This window comes from Paramacrobiotus metropolitanus, unplaced genomic scaffold (genome assembly GCF_019649055.1).
Source record: "Paramacrobiotus metropolitanus isolate TYO unplaced genomic scaffold, Prichtersi_v1.0 Parri_scaffold0000298, whole genome shotgun sequence".
Taxonomy (NCBI): domain Eukaryota; kingdom Metazoa; phylum Tardigrada; class Eutardigrada; order Parachela; family Macrobiotidae; genus Paramacrobiotus; species Paramacrobiotus metropolitanus.
The window spans coordinates 23,069-41,201 of NW_026570518.1; the positions used below are offsets into that span (position 1 = coordinate 23,069).

The window sequence follows — 18,133 nt, forward strand, 5'->3', positions numbered from 1 at the left end:
CCACTCGCTGATAAACAGCACGTAACGTACCTGGGGGTTGAGGCGGACGAAAACTTTAACTGGCACAAGCAGTTTCAGAAAGTAAGAAAGAACATCAATTACGGCAGTCAAAAATCAAGCGCGCGCATCCCGGACTCAGCATCCCCCCAGCGCCTTACCCATTATCACGCCTTTCTGCTGAGCTATTCATAGATTACTGTGGACTGGTTTGGTCAGCGGCGTCTTCGGGTAAGCGGAAGTAGTTGACGAAACGGCAGCATGTGGCATTACGGACCATCACCGGCAACAGGATTCGGATAACCCCGGAACTGTACCGGAAGCAACCGACTATGCCGGCAGAACACAGATGGCGCCAAAAGGAAGCCGTGTGGCTACACAAGACACGAAACTGGGAAAGCTATCCCATACCATCGTACATGGCGACCTGATTCCCTTCAAGGGAACAAGCACGCGATACGCCCTTCGTGTTAAGGAGCGTGTCGATAACATGGCGCGCAGATGCACTGGAAAGACGACCCTTGCAATGAGGCTCAAGGACTTGTGCGTTAAAATATTGAAAAGTAGTGATGGAATTTTTAGGCTGTGGGTGGTTCTGTTAAACTCTACGTATCGATACTCCAATTAGATAGTCTGTTGTAAACCTCTGCTGCTGCTTTGTTGCAGTCTTTTTTTTGTCTACACTATATTGTGAACAGACTTGTGATGCCTCAGGGTTTGTCAGTCACTCACATTGTCTGCTCGAAATAAACCAAACTAAACTAAACTATATCTGAATATGCACAACGCAACGATGTCGATCAAAAAATATTATTGTAACACTATCTGTACCTGCAACAAATCTGCAAAAATTACTTTCTGTAGTCTGTACGATCTGAAACTATCAACAAAACTCGAAGGTTATAAATTAATTAAACGGATGGAATTGTAATAAAAAATTGAAACAGACGGTTTTGACGTTAATAATTAGTTTCTGGATGAAATGGGAAAATTGTTTTATCAACTTGATCTCGAAATGATTGAACTACAAAAATTGATGAACCGTGCATTCTGCTATAAATTAAAATACCGAATGTTTGGCCTGGACACCGCGGACAAAATAAGATCAATGCTCGCAAAATCAGGAAAGTTTGAGCCTAAAGAGCAATCTAAATTTATCGCAAGACACGGACTAAAATGGCCAACCAAGAAGATGACGACTACGATCCTGACAGTCATCGGTCACCCGGTGCACAACGCCACTATGCCCCTATTAAGAACATTTATATGGAAAGACAGTTCTATATGTTTCGGATGAGTGATTCACAAAAAACCGCATATGATACACAGGTTTGCATGTCGGTTCATGCAAATCGCTTTCAGCGCTGACTGATAACGTCTGGATAGTTATATGTACTTTTATCTCGTTCATCATGAATATTGTCGTGATTCGGCAAATTTCGTTAGAAAAATAGTGTAAAATACTAAAATAATTTTAGCCAGCAAATTCACCTTAAGCTTCGACAGATACACATAAACTTACAAAATTAATTAATCTTGTTGAAGATGTACGAGCATCATTTGCACGAGTTAATGTGTATACGTAGAAGCTAGGTAAACTGCATATTCGACCGTATTACTAGAAAAAATTTGAATTACTAAATTACACCCTGAAAGTTTGGGCATTCTTGTTTGTCAAGTGCATGCACCTGACAAAAAAATTATTTAAACAACGCGATTGTGACTGTTACCGCGACGCCGATGACCATGGAAATTACTCTCCAAAAAAATATTTCTCACAAATCACAGTTACCGAAGAATACATCCTCAAGATTTCAACTTCGTCAGCTGCAGATTAGACATTAGAGAATGGGAAATTATGCCAAGATTTCCTGCATTCGTATTGAGAGTTCACGGAAGCCGAAAGTGACGACAAAATAATACATTACACAACGATTTTGCCCTGACCATATCAAGGCCAAAGTACAGACCGCATACGGCGACTACATCCTCTACGATACATGCTATAAAAATATGAAGACGACTTTCGATTCACCACTCAAGGAAAACGGATGGGACCATATACGAAAGGAGCTCCATAAGGGTTTTAGGGATTGACTACAGTTCACCTGTTTGCTATAGCAAAACCGAAATTCAACTAACTATACAGCCCTCAATTGGAAGCTTTTATTCCGCCAGACGGGACAGGACTTCCTTGCAACCGGCTTTACTATATTTTTTCGCGCAAATGTACTTCGCTCGGTGGAATTCCGCCCTAAGCCGTACTGATTGCTTTTTCTGTGGATCCCCTTTACTGTTCCTAGCAGTAGCTTCGATCTTATAGTGCCAACCTAAAGCGGTGCACTTCCCTAGTGTACATTCGCGTAAGTTTCTGTCAAAATCTCACATTACCCTTGGGTGTTGGTCTTTTTTTGGTGCCAGGGAGAGAATCCAAGGTTCGATTAACGAGGGTTCCCTCTGCGGCAGGAGAAGAAATAGCAATGGATTGTGGTCACAACAAAATTAATAAATAATATTATTTATTCTGTATTTACTTTAGTTATTTGTTTATTTACTTGTTTATTTTATAATTTGCAATATTATGTTTATACTCGAGTACTCGAGTGACCCGAGCAACGCAAAGATAGGAGCAGCAGGGTGGAGCAACAGGGTGGAACAACAGGATGGAACAACAAGGTGGAACAGCAGGGATTAGAACACAGTATGACAATGCTATGTTTACTGTTTTTGTTTATTTGCTTATCATTTGAAATATTGTATTTGTACCCGAGCACCCGAGTGACCCGAGCGGGACAAAGGTAGGAGCAGCAGGGTGGAACAATAGTGTGGAACAGCAGGGTGGAACATCAGAGCAAACACATAGGGTTGAAAAGGATGGAGACAGACGACAGAGAAATGTGTTATAGGTGATCGAAGGTCTTTTCAAATTATGTTTGTTTAAGTATTTGGAACAAAATATTGTTACCCGGATGACTCGAGCTGATCGGCTGTCAGGCAGCCTCCCTCCCATTATTTCCCCTTTCTTTTGTTAATTTTCCCTCCCTTCATTTCCCCTTTCTTTGATTTATTTTTTCCCCTCCCTTTTCCCCTTTCCTAGAAATATCTGTCAACATAATCGAATGTTTTTTATTCATTTTTTTATTTTGCTTTTCTATTTTTATTTTTTTGTTGCTTTTTCATTGATTTCTTCATTTTTTCATTTTTAAAGTTAACAAATGTTTACACAAAAATTAATTTACTTCTTTGTTCTCAAGGTGTCATATTTTTTGTGGTCAGGTCAAAGCTTTTCAGTTTTAAATTCAGCTTCATTTATTTTTTGGTTGTCTTAAATATTTTACTTTTCTTTTTTTTCTTTGAAATCTGACTGAACAAATCAACAATAAATCAGCACATAAAAATTAGAATTTTTTGAAACAGCATAGTTCTGCATACCGGACACTGTATTAATCTATCGGAACAAGTGTGACAGCACACCAGATGATTACATGGTCGAAAAAGAACTTGAACTTCTTTATCCAAACAGACTTTGCACCGCACTTTTTCCATGGGGTCATTATCAGTTTTTCTTGCCGCGTATGCTAGCGCTGCTTTTTCGCAAACTTTTGCCGATTCCATTGCCTGCCTGTTCTGGACTTCATAGACAAAATGTTCTCCCTTTTGAGCAATAACGAACGGGCACATCGGCGATGCTCTAGCATGCTCTTCCCATGCACCATCCTCAGTCACCCATCTCTCAAGCTCTCGACCACAGTGAAAGCATTGTACAAGGTCACTGGTGCCCGTGTAAAAGAATCCTGCCTGGGCCATGACTCGAGGATGTTGAGCTTTGGATTCCGGCCATTCGGAAAAAGTAGAGAACCGAGCTTTGTATTCCATCATTGTGGGAAAGCGCACTTGGTAGTGGTGAAACCCGGGGATAGGGACTGATGTTGTTGCGTACACCTCCACTACATCTTCACCGAAATCCTCTGCGGAAATGGGTTGTGGCAACCTCTTTGACATTGGACAGTTGGGAAAGAGCTGCTGGTGGTTTCGTCTTGGACTCCGAACTCGACTCCATCCGCTCATAACCCCGTCGCAAAACGCGCATTGCACTTCATCCCCGTTTCCTCGGTAAAACAGGCCGGATAACGCTAGATACGTAGGAGGAAGGAACGTACAGTCCCAGTTGGAATCTCTGAATGTCGCCAAGCGATTAAGCACGTTACGCATATCCATTTTACTGCAGTAACGAAATGATTGAAAACTTCCAATTCTGATGAAAACCGAGCGCCGCGGCTCTTTTATTAACTGTAAGGTTGGAACTGTGTTTCGAGACTCCGCCCATTTCTCACACTCGAGTAAAGGGTGTAGAGAGAACCCGGCGGAGCTTAACAAATTTATTTTCGACCAATGGTAGCAAAACAGCTTCAAGCTTTGCTGAGCGAATAGAAACGCAGTTTTAAGAAAAAAGGCGGAGTTGGAAGGGACTTTTCTACCAATCATGGCACCACATATTTCGGATAGAGTCGCATCGGGCAGTATAAAACGCTGGCGAAAAGTGGTTGCAAACTCAGTTGCCTTTCATTATTCCTCCGACCTAAGTATTACTAGCATTTGCGTACATTGGAAGAAATGGACTTTACACGCCCTCTGGAGATTTTGGGGGAGCTGAACGGATACACCATCTACAAGGTCAACAATGTTGTAAGTATGTTCTGGAGCACCAAAAAGGTCAGCCTTGTTCTAGCTTTCGACCAAGAAACGGACGGATATAAGGATCATGCGGAAGCATTCCGAAAAGGTGTGCGCTTGGGGTGCACCGAAATTTCGGATGTCCTGAATAAGCTAAAAGGAGGAGCCATCCAAGATGCCGTTGACAAATCAATCACAAGCAAATCGGCGGAAAAGGTCACCCTTGCTGGACCGGCTTGTTTGGACCTGTACCTCAGTATCCATCCTAAATATGGTCGGATGATTCGCTTCTCTCAACCTGGTCGCTCGTTGCAGATCCCGTACAGAGGATTTCTGGATGTTGTTGGTATAGCGCGAGACAGTTTTTGGGGTCCTGAAGGCGAAGTCATGGATGATTAAAATGTACTATTAGAATTGGTAGCTTTGTGTGTACCTGTTTTTACTGCAAGGTTGTAATGTTTTGGTGATTTAGGTAATATTTGTTGTATTTTTACTCACATGTTTCTTAACAGTTTCAAACGGAAATTGTTGGAAAAAAAACAGGCTTAAGCCTTTATTTGTGGCAGACTGGGCAAGAAAGGTATATAAAGAGTTCATGCTCATTCTGCCACAATTAAAGAGCGCGGCCATGGAAATCCACAACATTATCCTGTCCGTCAAGTTTGATAAAACAATTGACCTGGATGCCTTAACTGCTGTGTTTGGAACTTTTGCAAGCAGAATGAAAAATTTTAATGCTGTTAACCTGCGTTTGCAGGGACGGTCGTTCTGTCAGCTATTTGCAAATGGTAGGGCCATAATAAACGGCGGTAAGTCTGTGGAAGAAGCTGAGAATTTATTAAGTTTCTATAAACTCATGTTGCGTTTACACGATTTTGATTTAGAGATTAAGGTATGTACTGTAGCAAATATTGTCAGTACATATCGTTACAACGCTTCCGTTAATCTTGTTGCATTTTATAGCAAAAGTAAAACTTTCAAAGAAATAAGCAAAGTTTTTTACGAGCCCGAGCTATTTCCTGCAGTTCAATTAAGGTTAAAGTATCTGAACGCAACAGTCAATGTGTTCCATACTGGAAATTGCGTCCTATTGGGCTGTACTTCCGTGGCGCAGTTGACGGCAGTATACAAAACAATAGAAAATCTTCTACAATTATTAACGTAGAATTGCAGAGTTTGCACCGCTTCAGGAATTCGGCACTGGAAAATCTTGGAGATTTTTGTCGTGTGCTGTACGGGTATTACCATAGGTAAAACGTAGAAAAGGGAGACGTTTTCATAATGCAGAAACTGACTTTTGATTTTCGCTTTAAAACTCCATGTTCTATCTACGTTTCTGGACCAACTATGTCCGGCAAATCGACTTTCACTCTAGAACTTATAAGAAGCGTTTCGCAACACTTTGTTCCAGTTCCTATGCGGATCGTGTACGCATACGGCACATGGCAAGAGGTTTTCTTGACATTCGATAATTCTATAGAACTTATACAAGGAATGGACAAAATTTTAAATGACGAAGATTTTTTTCAAAGAAATGTGGCAACACTTCTGATTTTAGACGATCTTATGGAAGAAATCGCTGTAACACCCAAAGCGTCGACATTGTTTACGCGTGATGTACATCATAAAAATGTTTCCGTTATCTTTATTTCACAGAATCTTTATAAACAAGGGAAAAATATGCGTGATATTTCTCTGAACTCACAATATATGGTAATATTTAAATCTGTTCGCGACTCACGACAAGTTAAAACGTTAGCACAGCAGCTCGGCATGCCACACCTAGCAGAGGCTTATAAAAAGGCTATAAAGGAACCGTACGGATTTTTATTAATTAATTTACGACCCGAAACTCCGGATGTAGCCCGTTTGCAGTCACATATATTCAGCTACCGAAGACTCTACGTAGAAAAATGAAGCCTGAAGAGGTTCTCATGTTAGTGAACGCTCTACAGCAGATGACACCCAGGCAGCAAAGAGCTTTTTTTCATTTTTCTACCAATAAACAACTTAACGCCGTAGAAGAAGCCTGTTTAAACCTTATTAAGCAGCCAAAGGGTTTAAGTAGAACAGAATTATCTAAAGCACGTTCCCATGTTCGAACAATCAAGCGCTTGGCTGACCGAAGTGTAACGCGAGCTAAGAAAAGAAAACTTCTGCAGCAAAAAGGCGGGTTTCTGGGAGTGCTTTTGCCGGTTTTAGGGACCCTATTGACCACCTTTTTAACAAAATGAAGACGTATGTGCTAGTACCGGAATCAGAATTCACTAATACTCAAATGAACAAAAGTCTAGCATCTCCATGGAAAAAAGCTCAGACCATTAGCAATGATATGACTCAACAATTAATGGCACGAGCTGCCCTGGAAAATCAGCGACCAGTAACACGAATACCGGCCGTGGAAACTATAGAGAATAATGCTGTTCCGCAAGATCTTGTGCAGAAACCATTAACAGCATCTAAATTTACCGAAGCGAAACCACTTACACATGATGCGTACTTTCAAGCCGGTCCTTCTTACGACAGTCGCGGTGTGCAAGCTGTACGTACTACCACGGACCAGCAAGTCCAAGCTAGTATGCCACCCCAGATTGAATATATTCATAGCGAACCGCAGGTGCAGTATGTTACTGTTCCGGCTGATCCTGTCGTGCATTATGTACCCACCCCTGTTCAAAGCGACCCAGTTGTTCAATATGTACCCACACCGTCACGGACTCTGGTAAAGCATGTGTATAAATCAGCCAACAGCCGCGTAATAAGAAAGAAAAAGGTTGGAACAAGGAAAGCGGCAACCGCTCGATCCAATTTACCTGTAATTGAATATGCGCCCACCCCACCGAGTTTAACACAAGAGACTCCCCAGGAACCACCAATTATCGAGTTTCCACCTGACGGGATTTTGGAGTACGAAACAATCGACACACCTGCACTTTCACAAAGTACAAAAACAAAAACCCTCGCTTTTAATCCAGAAAAAACTTCGTTACAACGTAAAAATGCAGCACTGCCATACGCATCTCCACAGTTGGCCGTTACAGGACCTTCGCAACCTTCTAACAAAATTGCAGTACGTCGAAGCGCTCGTAAGCAAACTGCTTTGCCCCAATCAAATCCCGCGATTGGCTATTGAAGGGTCTGCGCTACCAACCGTGTTGCCGATTCAAGGGTAGTCAAAAGCAATAACGTACAAACCATCGCAGGAAGATGTAGCTGCAGTAACAGACGAAACACAAGAACCTACCGCATATAGGAGAAGAATTGCTAGGGCGCCAACAAAATTTTACGGACCACCAAGAAAAAAGCAACGAACAGCGCAAAACGGCGGTTGGCTTACATTTGCGTAAAAAAAAACATGCCGACATTGGATGAAATTTACTTAGATGCTGCCAACCCCGGCAGCTTAGGAGGTATCGAGCGATTGTATAAAGAAGCACAAAAGCACAATTATTCACATGAGCAAGTTGAATCGTATTTACAAACTAAAGATGCTTACACGCAACATAAGCCATACAGGTCAAAATTTAGAAGAAGAAAAATTTTATCAGTTAATGTAGGTGACCAACATCAAATTGATTTAATGGATATGCAGAAATTTCGCTTACAGAACGACGGTATTAGCTTATGTTTTGACATGTATAGATTGTTTTTCAAGGTATGGCTGGGCAGAACCAGTGAAATCAAAAGGCCGACTGAAATCGCTGGTGCGCTGAGCAAAATTTACAAACAGTGTGGCCCGCCTTTGCGTTGCCAAAGTGACAACGGGAAAGAATTTGTTGGACGTGAAATGCGGAAGTTTTTCACAGAGTGTAATGTCAATATCTTCACTACGAGGAATGATGATGTCAAATGTGCAATGGTGGAACGCCTTAACCGCACAATCAAAAACCGCCTGTACGTTTACATGACAGAAAATAATACTTTTCGCTACTTGGAAGTGCTACCACAGATCATGTTGGGGTATAACAACGCTGAACATTCAGCTACAGGATATGCTCCAAGTGCTGTTGGGGTCAAGGAAAGTAATGTAATTTTAGAACGCATGCTCGTTGACCAGCAGAAACGTAAAGCTCCCACTTTTGCTGTTGGAGACCATGTCCGAATAGCTAAAAAGAAAAATACTTTTGAAAAAGGTTATGAAACAAATTATACAGAAGAAATTTTTAAAGTGGTTAAAGTACTGCAACATAGCCACCATTTATATGCTATTGAAGATCTGGCCGGTGAGCCTGTGGATGGTACCTTCTATGCGTCTGAACTGTCGAAGTTTGTAATGACAGAGAGGCCGTTCCACAGAATCTCTCGGATATTAAGGGAGCGCGTGCGTAAAGGTAAAAAGCAGTACTTAATACGGTGGTATGGCTACGGCCCAGCGTATGACTCTTGGGAAAACGCAGACGAACTAAAATGAGCTTCTACTTAACGTTGCCGTCGACGGCATCCCACGATTTGTACCCAAAAAACTGCTCAGGGAATTTTACAACTTTATTAGCCAGGGCGATAGACCTTGATGGGTTATGGGAAGTCGCGCTTTCAGAGCTTATACTTCCTCCTATGCAACTAAAATTCAGCAGTGATCTAGTTATTGGGATTGCAAGAACAGGTTTTCCCACACAAGAAACACGTTTCTTATCGGAAACGTCGTATCCCGATGAGAACAGTTTGATTCACGCAATCAACACTCTCCTCACCGGTGTTGGCGCGGAAGGTGAAAAGGTTTTGTTTGGACACATTATGGTAAGCGGGCATACAACCCAACTGACTATTCGTCCAGATACTACGCTTACTTTCCACGGTTCAGAGTATGTCCGTGCATTAGGTTTACTGCAAGACTATAGTTACACTGGCGGAGACAGCCCTACGTATATTCTCCATCCTGGTAAGCATAATCGCATTGTTCATATTTATTGTGACGTTATTGAATATGGATTAATGGGTGATGCCATGGTTCCCCTACTACGGACAATAGCAACACAAGCCAACTCTTTTAAAGATACATCCCTTCGCTTTGAAAATCCACACTATGTACCCTTAGCTCGACATACTTTTCAAACAGTTCAAATAAAAGTCTGCGATGATTTAGGTAATGAAGTGTACTTTCACCCAGGTATTGCTGTAGTGAAACTACATTTCCGACCAAAAGCACTAAAAATGGTTCTACAAGAACTTAAATTTGATGAGTCACGCTACATTCAAATATTTAACCGTCAGCACGGATACGGGATGCCGGTGTACCGTGGCGCCCCGATGACGGGTGGCAGCTTTTGGGGCCGTATCATAGGATTTGCGCGAGGTTTATTTAGTAAAGCTGCTCCCCACATTAACAACATGATTGCTACGGCTCAGCCTCACGTTAAAACTATGGCCTCGAAAGCGGTAGAGTCGGCAATAGATAAAGCAGTTGAACATGTCAGCGAGAAGCTACGTCAACAGAGCGGCTCGGGTATTAAGGGACGAAAGAAGAAAATATAAAGCAAAAGGCAACGAGCAATTGATGCAATAAAAGACAAACTTTAACATGGCACTAATCGAAAATGGATCTGAGCCTTCAATGCTCTTAGAAAGTCATTTATTTTACTTACCATCGACACTTACCGAAAGATGGAATACCAGAGACTATTATTTGGGTCCTTCCCAAGCCACTACTGACGATTCCAATGATTTTATTTTTACCGTAGCCCCCTGTCAGTCGGAACTGGTGAGTTTGGCCGATGTTCGCTTTACGTGTGACTTACATGTCACTAATTCAGCTGGCACTATGCCAACTGACAACGATTGTTTAGCACCTATTAACAATATATTACATAGCCTTTTCGAGCAAGTTACTGTTACCATAGGTGGTCGTAGTATTTCCGACAGCAGTTCCATGTATCACGTACGCGCTTACATGGAAAACCTTCTAGGGTACACAAAGCAGGCTCAACTTACACAACTTAGTCTTAGCGGTTTCGCCATGGACACAGAAATGGCCAAAGATCCAATATTCACGGAAAAAGTAGATGGAAAATCGACGTTTCATTCTGAAGGTGCAGAAAAACGGCGTAAGTGGCTACAAACTTGCAAACCACTGCAATTATCTGGTAAACTACATTGTGATTTGTTTCAACAGGACCGTCCATTAATACCGGGCGTGGAGCTAAGCATCAAAATGGTTCGTAACAGAAAAATCTAGCTTTTCTTGCCGATAGCGACCTGGCCGCACCAAAGGTTGTTGGCCTTCGAAATCCGCGTTTACGTATACGCAAATACGAACCGGCACCCGATTACCTGGCTGCAATGACAAAACAGTTGGTTAGTCATAACGCCAAGTACCACATCGAGCGCGTTGCCATGAGACAATGCACTTTACTTACTGGGCAGCAACAGCACGTGTGGGCTAATATAGTAATTGGTCAGCTTCCAAAGGTTATGTTTCTTGCCCTGTCTCCCAGTCGCTCTTTTGTTGGTGAGTGCAAGTCCACACCTTTTAATTTTGATCATTTCAATCTGTCTTACGTACACGCCGAGATTGACGGGCAACTGTTTCCTTCTCGGGGATATAACCTAGATTATGACAACGGGGCAACAGCCGAAGCATATGAAGGACTCCTGGACACATTAGAACGCCTAGGAGAAGGACCGGGTGAGCTACCATTTGACCGCACCGAATTTAATTCCGGTGGCTTCTGCATTTACGGATTCGACTTCACTCGTGGGCACACAGGTCGTGGAGCCCTTTCGTTAATAAGACAAGGCAACCTCAATGTAAATTTTAAATTCGGAAAGCCTTTAAAGGAAGGTGTGGTGTGTGTAGCCATGTTAGTATTCGACAACGTCATTGAAATTAATAACAACAGGCAGGTGCTGTTCGATTTCGCACCATGAACAGTACAGAAATAGACAGTACCTTGAAACGGGATCCTCAAGTTCGCGATATTTTTGTTGGTGTTTTCCCAAGTGATCTTATACCTGAGAAAGAGTTCCCCGGTGCATACATTGTCAATACGCAACCCAGCGGGACTACAGGCGAGCACTGGGTGGCATTTTTTTGCACTAAACCCGGCTCTATAGAGGCATTCGACTCCTTTGGACGTAATCCTACAGAGTATTCAGTACATATCAAGCAGTGGATAGCAAAAGATTACATAATAATGTCAAACACAATGCGGCAGAGTATAGATTCTACAGTCTGTGGTCAATACTGTATGTTTTACATACTACTTCGGTGTCGAGGATATTCATACGAAGATGTTATGTCCGCGCTAACCAAGCATAAAGGATTGAACGACAAATTTGTATGCAAATTTATAAACAAATACTTTCACCTGCGCACAGTGTTACGCGACGACAGTTTCATACGACAAATGCTAAAACATGGATAAACAACAAAAGATAGCTACAACGATTTTCTGGGGCTTACTTGTTGTCGTGTTGATTGTTTTCAATGTCCTGGAAATTTGTAATCACGTCTCTCAAAATTCCAACTTGACACAGTCCAAACAAATAACTCAGCATGTTCTAGATATAATGCTGAGCGACTCTGAAGCTCTTCATAACGGCACGTTATTTGGCCACTCACCGGCAGGGCCGGTGAGTGACCAAATAACCCCGCCGCCGCCGCCTCTAAAGAAAGCAATAATTCCCAACGCTGTCAGCTTGAACACTAGTCTTTCAAGTTGAAGGAGTTAGAAATAATGGCTTTTTTTTCAGCCTTTTTTTGCAACAGAAATTACCGTTTCTTAAAATAAACAAACAGAACTAAAAACAAACAAGAACACTGCTCTAGTTTCGCTTTGTTCCAAAAGGCAAGGTAGTGAAGTCCGGAAAAAGCAAGCGCTTATCGTAAACCAACTGTAGTTTTTTAAACAACTATACACTGCTAATCTCTTGTGTTTTTGCGTTGCGCCGTATGAAATCCGGGTACAGGACTTGAACGTGCGGATCTATCCCATCCAGGATCCGTTTCAGTTGGTCGAAATCCAATGCTCGGCCGGATCGTTTATAGGTTTGTGTTACTTCATCCCAGTCCAAAATATTTTCCGAAAATCCGTTTTGGGTCATACCTTTGACCTTCAGTTCAGTTCGCCCGGTGTCGGTTTCGTAACTGTAAACCTTTGGCCCGCAGGAGACAAACTTCACAATGTGGCTTTCCCCCCGCTTCTAGCTGATTGTCCCAGTCGCCGAGAACACTGCCAGTTTCAGGAATCCAGTCACCTGGACCATGAACAAAAATTACAGAATCGGTATCGTAGTACAATAAGCGCTCACCCAATTTTTCCATGAGAGAAAGCAAGATTAGTCTTGCGTAAGCGGTAGTAAACGCCGCCAATGCCACATTGGTAGTATTGTTACCCTCGTTGTAGGCGTCGGCCTTTGCGTGAGTCACCATTAGACACTCGTCATTCACTGCAAATACATCGTGAATTTCGATAGCCTTAGAGCGACACAAATCCAGATATCTTTTGGGTGTGTGCACAAACTCGGTGCTGCATTCATCGTCTTTCTGTCCGCTTTTACCCCACAATGAATTCGCAGCAACTTTGGCTGCCGTTTTTTTTTCCAGCATCAAAGCTCATGGCTTCTGGATCCAGGTCAATTCCTTCACGTTCTTTAACAAGTTGAATGAACGCAGCCCGTTTTTCCGCTGTATCACACCAGTTTGGCCAACCACTGGCTTCCATTTTCACTTTGAGAAACAGATTCATGTATTTGGCATACAATCCAGCTTCTTTGGTGTGCCAGTGCCAAACTTCATATACTGTGACAATTGTATATCCGACATCAAGAGCATGATGGAGTTCGGGAGTAACCCAAACCCCTTCAAGGCATCGTTCCTCGTCACTATGTTGACAAAATGTTGTGGCTTTGACAGCTGTACAAGCTGGACATAATGCAAAAACCAATTTGCCCTTGACTGTGCATGGCAAAACTGGGTATAGACACTCATTAGGAGGTAAAACTTTACAGTAGACCAACCCATAATACTGCCGAATGTCGAGAAAATTCGAGATAATAATTTCAGGATGGCCTATGGGATATTCTTTGTTTTTATTAACAAAAGGATATAAGCTTACAACGTCAAAATGCAGGATTTTTTCTTCACCTTGCGTAACGTAGTACAAGCGGCTGGCATTGGTGCGACCACCTTTGAATGCGTCGCGTGGGTTTAAAGGTTCACGAAAATTATGTTCCGACAAAAACTGCGTGATGAGAGGATCCATTCTCTGTTGAGTCCACTGACATGACCACATCACAGTAACACTGAAACCTAAACTTTGAATATATCGGACGCGTTCCTCGAATTCCTCGAAGGCTTGACTCATCTTCTTTTTTGGAGTATGGAACAAGGTCGTCGGGTTCTGTACAGCTGGGGTGTCCATGAAAACGCAACCATTGTACTCATACACTGTTTTCGTTAAAGCATCCATTCCATCGACGAAATATCGACCTAACCGGACTTCTTTTCCATTTCGACCATGCTGGATTCGACCCGTACAGCTTTTATTCAAGTACTCCAACCACTGCGTTGCTTGAATACTAGTGCGACGATTCTGGTGAGGTCCGTGCGTTGAAAGGACAGCAATCTTGTCGGGAGCCAAAAGAAATGTGCGGAAAAAGCGGTAGCAGGCGGCCGGCATCGTAACACTATCCAGCGGGTTGAGTGAAGTAAGACTCTGAAAATCCTGGATGAATTTTAGTGCACAACAACGTAACACAGTGACATCGTTGGAGCAGTAGGTTATTATTTGTTCGCGAAAATCGAAAACGTTGTTGGCTACTTCCTTGGCTTGGGCATGCCATTTCAAAACTCTTGTCGCTCAGCGTATTTCATTCCGTCTATCATGTACATTTCCGGTGGCGGCCACGCATGAATCTTATCCCAATTCCCAGGTTGGTTGAATTTGTGGGGGAAATCGCCTTTTTTAATTTCCAAGGAAAGGCCGACAGCTTTTGGCATATTGGACAACTTCATTGGTAAAAAGTTCAAGGTGTCACGTGATCGAATCTTTAACGACCGATACCGCAGCTCCAGCAACTGACTTCCTCGTTTAATTACCTCTATACCTTTCAGCTTATTGTCAAGCAAATGCTTCAGAACAAAGTGACCGTCGTATCCTCTAAAGTTGTGTGCCACAATCGTATAGCCGCGATGCTGTTCAGAGAACAACCATTCCCCAAATTCAGTCCCCACACTCGTGGTCATAGGCTGACCATCCTTGGGAAAACGGAATTCAGTTCCGTCAGCGTACTGCGCAACGACACAAGCGGGTTGGTGTCCCAAAATAGGATCATTATAGGTCTCATAATCGAAAAATATGTACCGAAGCGTATCAGAAGCTTTCGGTTTTGGTAAGGTTTTTAAATAACATTTATGACTGTCTTGCTGGTAATAACCGTTGCATGTTCTGCAGTACATCTCACCACACTGATGTACCGCATCCTTCTTTCGATTCAACAAGGACACAAAAACACCACACAACTGACAAACAAACAACCGCGAGCAATACGTCAAACCGTTTTTTCTAATCTCCTTATGTATATCAAAACAATTTTGGTTATTAAAGCTGCGACCACAATCATCACACCGCACTTGCAATGTCGCAACACAGTCACTACTGTATCGATAACACAGTCTACACTTACCGGAGCATCTGTGCCGCTCCTTGCCTGAATATGGACGATCGCACTCTTCGCAATAGTAACCGGAACAGTGAAATCCTCCAGGTGTTGTAATCAAGCTGAAGTGCTCGTTCTCTAACAGCAAATAAATACATTGCATGGCCGATGTTTTACGTTCCGGAACGCGCGAGATAACCATATTGCCATGATCAGCTGATATAACTTTAATCTGGAACTCCGGAAAGGCGTTTTCTTGCATGACAACTAGATCGTCCAAATCGCACTGATGGTCAAACGGTAAATCGCACTCCAGTAAAATTTTTCTAGCTTCATGCTCGAGTTTACGCTTCCGGTCTGACCTAATCAAGTTTTTCCAACGATGAACGTCTTTACCAGAAGTATCGTGCGTAAGTCGAAACTTACCAAGGTACAGAGCAGCAGGTAAACACAGATCATGTTCTACATTAACGGTAACGATTGATTTTTGAAACCGACGATTATCGCGAGCAATGTGTTGATGCTTTCGTGACCAGTTTCCACCACTAGGCATTGGGGTGCGAAAAATACGAATAGTAAAAGACTCATCGACAATCAGCTTTTTCTGGGAGTTTGACAGCTCTATACGATGTAAGAAGCTCTGTATATTGAAATCTGACAATTTGCGCATAGTCAGGTAGATAGCCCGTTCGAGCTCTGATGAATCGAGAGACACAACAACACGATCAGAATCTTGAAAATCTTCGAAACAAAGATCCATTACAACACGCAAAATTTCCGGCATAATTGTCATTGTTTCATCCCTCGAAAAGATCCTAGGTAAAGGGGCTATTTCAACACTATACCGATGTTCCGTGCTATTAAACTTTGTAATACTACGCTCACTCTGCTTCACCAACTTGAACAGACCCGATAGGTCTGGAAGGGAATTATCGACAGACATTTTAGATGGACTGATTGTAGAAGCTCATTCGGGAAGCCTTTTTATACAAAATTCAGCGCTTTGATTCTGTACAAAACACCTGCTTGGAATAGGTGAATTTTGGCCCCGCCTTTATTTTTATTAGCTCTCATTGGTTAAAAACAGCTTTGTAGCTCCGCCTTTTACCGTTTACAAGTAACTTGATTGGTTAGTGAAAACGTTTGCAGGCAGAAACAGAATTATCACATTAGTTAAACAAAATAATTTATAAGAAAATCGCACTTCCCCGTTCCGATTGGTCAATAAATATCTCAATCTCTCCGCCTTCTATGAACTTTTAATTACTCCGATTGGTTACAAATTGAAAAATAGGCTGTACATCGACCCCAATATTTGAGCAAAAACAAAGTAATTACACACACTAGAAAGAAACAGCAATAACACACGCAAAAATCTAGTCGCATCGCGGTCGCTTGTATTCGGGAACGTACGCATCCGGATCATCGTCGTCTTCATCATGCTCGCGTTTGTAACCGACCTCCCTGGCCTCATACTCTTTGTACGGGTTCCCGTAATCACCATCTTCTTCATCCTCCTCTTCTTCATTGCTGATATCGCTGTGATTCAAACCTCCCCCATCCGACCCAAGCAACGAGTCAGCATCGTCTTCTGCCTCTGAATCCCCCTCTTCAGAATCCGACTGCGAACCCAGATCATCGTCGTCATCCTCTTCATCATCATCGTCAGACTGCAAGTCCGATTCTTCATCGCCTTCCGAAAAGTAGTCGGAGTCGGGAGGCAACTCTGGGGAACCTTCATCACGGCGCGCTGCCTCAATCATCTCGACCCAGTAACAGTCATTCTACAAAAACAAAGTATAATCGGCAAATCACGTAAGGTAAATATGGAAGAAAATGAAGGAATAAGAACTAGAATAAATAGTTTTTTGTGCAAACAACTATTTAGAGTTTAACAAATTCTTAGAAAAATCAGCACAAGAACTATCTTTGCGAAGTGAAAATCAGACAAATATTAAGTTCAAAATTAAATACCTGAGCGTAGTCCAAGTACTCCATTAGTTCAGCGAACTCTTCCGCTTCCATATCGTAGTAAAAGTAAGCCAAAATAAGGAAGTATTTCGCCAGGACAACCGTCTTATTGAAATCCGACGTGGAATCCACTCTTTGATCAGGCGTCATGTCGTCCCAGTACTCACACAGACCATATACCATGTCGTCGCTGTACGACTCCACATCGAACAGCCTGTTGAACCATCCAGGGCGCTGCGCTACTTGCACCCAATAAGTTTCGTTCTAAAAAATTAAAGTTTTGATTTAGTAACATGCCAAGACGATCCCTAATGTAATTTTTATGACAGTAATATTACAAAAAACGATATTCTAATGATAAAAATATTACTCACTTTAGATGATGATTCTGAACAATAATCAAAGCAATGAACTATTTATTATTGATGAACTAGTGTTTTCAATATGTAAGTAGCTTTTGGTTATTAATACCTGAATTATCATTAAAATACTGGTTATTTGCTGATTTAAATTTTAATTACCTGGACATAATCCAGATTCTCAAAATGCTGCAGGAATTCCTCCGCAGACATCTCCAAGTAAAAATGGGCGATAATGAGCAAGTACTTGGCGGCGATAACGCGGTTTCGGATTCCGCGAGCATTACGAACACGTTCAACTGGAGAAAAGTTGTCCCAGTCCTCGCACAACGAGTTCACCAAAACTAAAAAACGGGAATAAAAATAAGCTTGCTGTGAAACATTTCTGTAGATTAGCTTCGGTAACACTTTTAGTGGTTTGTTTAAAATATGAAATTCTGCTGTATATCATGTCAGGTAAACACATCGAAAATGCTCTTGAAAAATATCATGTAGAAAATATAACTTCAACTTAATTTCAAAATTAAAATTTATTA

General features: G+C 42.1%; 2 protein-coding genes across 2 annotated transcripts; both read right to left on the reverse strand.

Moving 5' to 3' along the window:
• Positions 1 to 3,331: 3,331 nt before the first annotated feature.
• On the reverse strand, positions 3,332 to 4,215 carry LOC129601906 (putative inhibitor of apoptosis). The gene is made up of 2 exons (XM_055500840.1): positions 3,430 to 4,215; positions 3,332 to 3,361 (listed from the first exon to the last, which is right to left on the reverse strand). Exons 1-2 carry the CDS (start codon positions 4,213 to 4,215, stop codon positions 3,332 to 3,334), a joined length of 816 nt encoding a protein of 271 aa, XP_055356815.1.
• A 12,428-nt stretch (positions 4,216 to 16,643) lies between these two features.
• LOC129601907 (eukaryotic translation initiation factor 3 subunit C-like) lies at positions 16,644 to 17,810 on the reverse strand. Its single transcript, XM_055500841.1, has 3 exons — positions 17,760 to 17,810; positions 17,242 to 17,502; positions 16,644 to 17,051 (listed from the first exon to the last, which is right to left on the reverse strand). Exons 1-3 carry the CDS (start codon positions 17,808 to 17,810, stop codon positions 16,644 to 16,646), a joined length of 720 nt encoding a protein of 239 aa, XP_055356816.1.
• Positions 17,811 to 18,133: the final 323 nt, after the last annotated feature.

What these genes read in the sequence shown, in the direction of transcription:
- LOC129601906 (XM_055500840.1), bottom strand. Translation starts at nt 4,215, where the DNA reads ATGGATATGCGTAACGTGCTTAATCGCTTGGCGACATTCAGAGATTCC. An exon ending in ATAGATTAATACAGTGTCCG is followed by an intron (nt 3,362 to 3,429) that starts GTATGCAGAACT and finishes TGATTTGTTCAG; the next exon opens with TCAGATTTCAAAGAAAAAAA.
- LOC129601907 (XM_055500841.1), bottom strand. Translation starts at nt 17,810, where the DNA reads ATGTCTGCGGAGGAATTCCTGCAGCATTTTGAGAATCTGGATTATGTC. An exon ending in AGAATCTGGATTATGTCCAG is followed by an intron (nt 17,503 to 17,759) that starts GTAATTAAAATT and finishes TTAATTTTTTAG; the next exon opens with AACGAAACTTATTGGGTGCA. An exon ending in AGTACTTGGACTACGCTCAG is followed by an intron (nt 17,052 to 17,241) that starts GTATTTAATTTT and finishes TTGTTTTTGTAG; the next exon opens with AATGACTGTTACTGGGTCGA.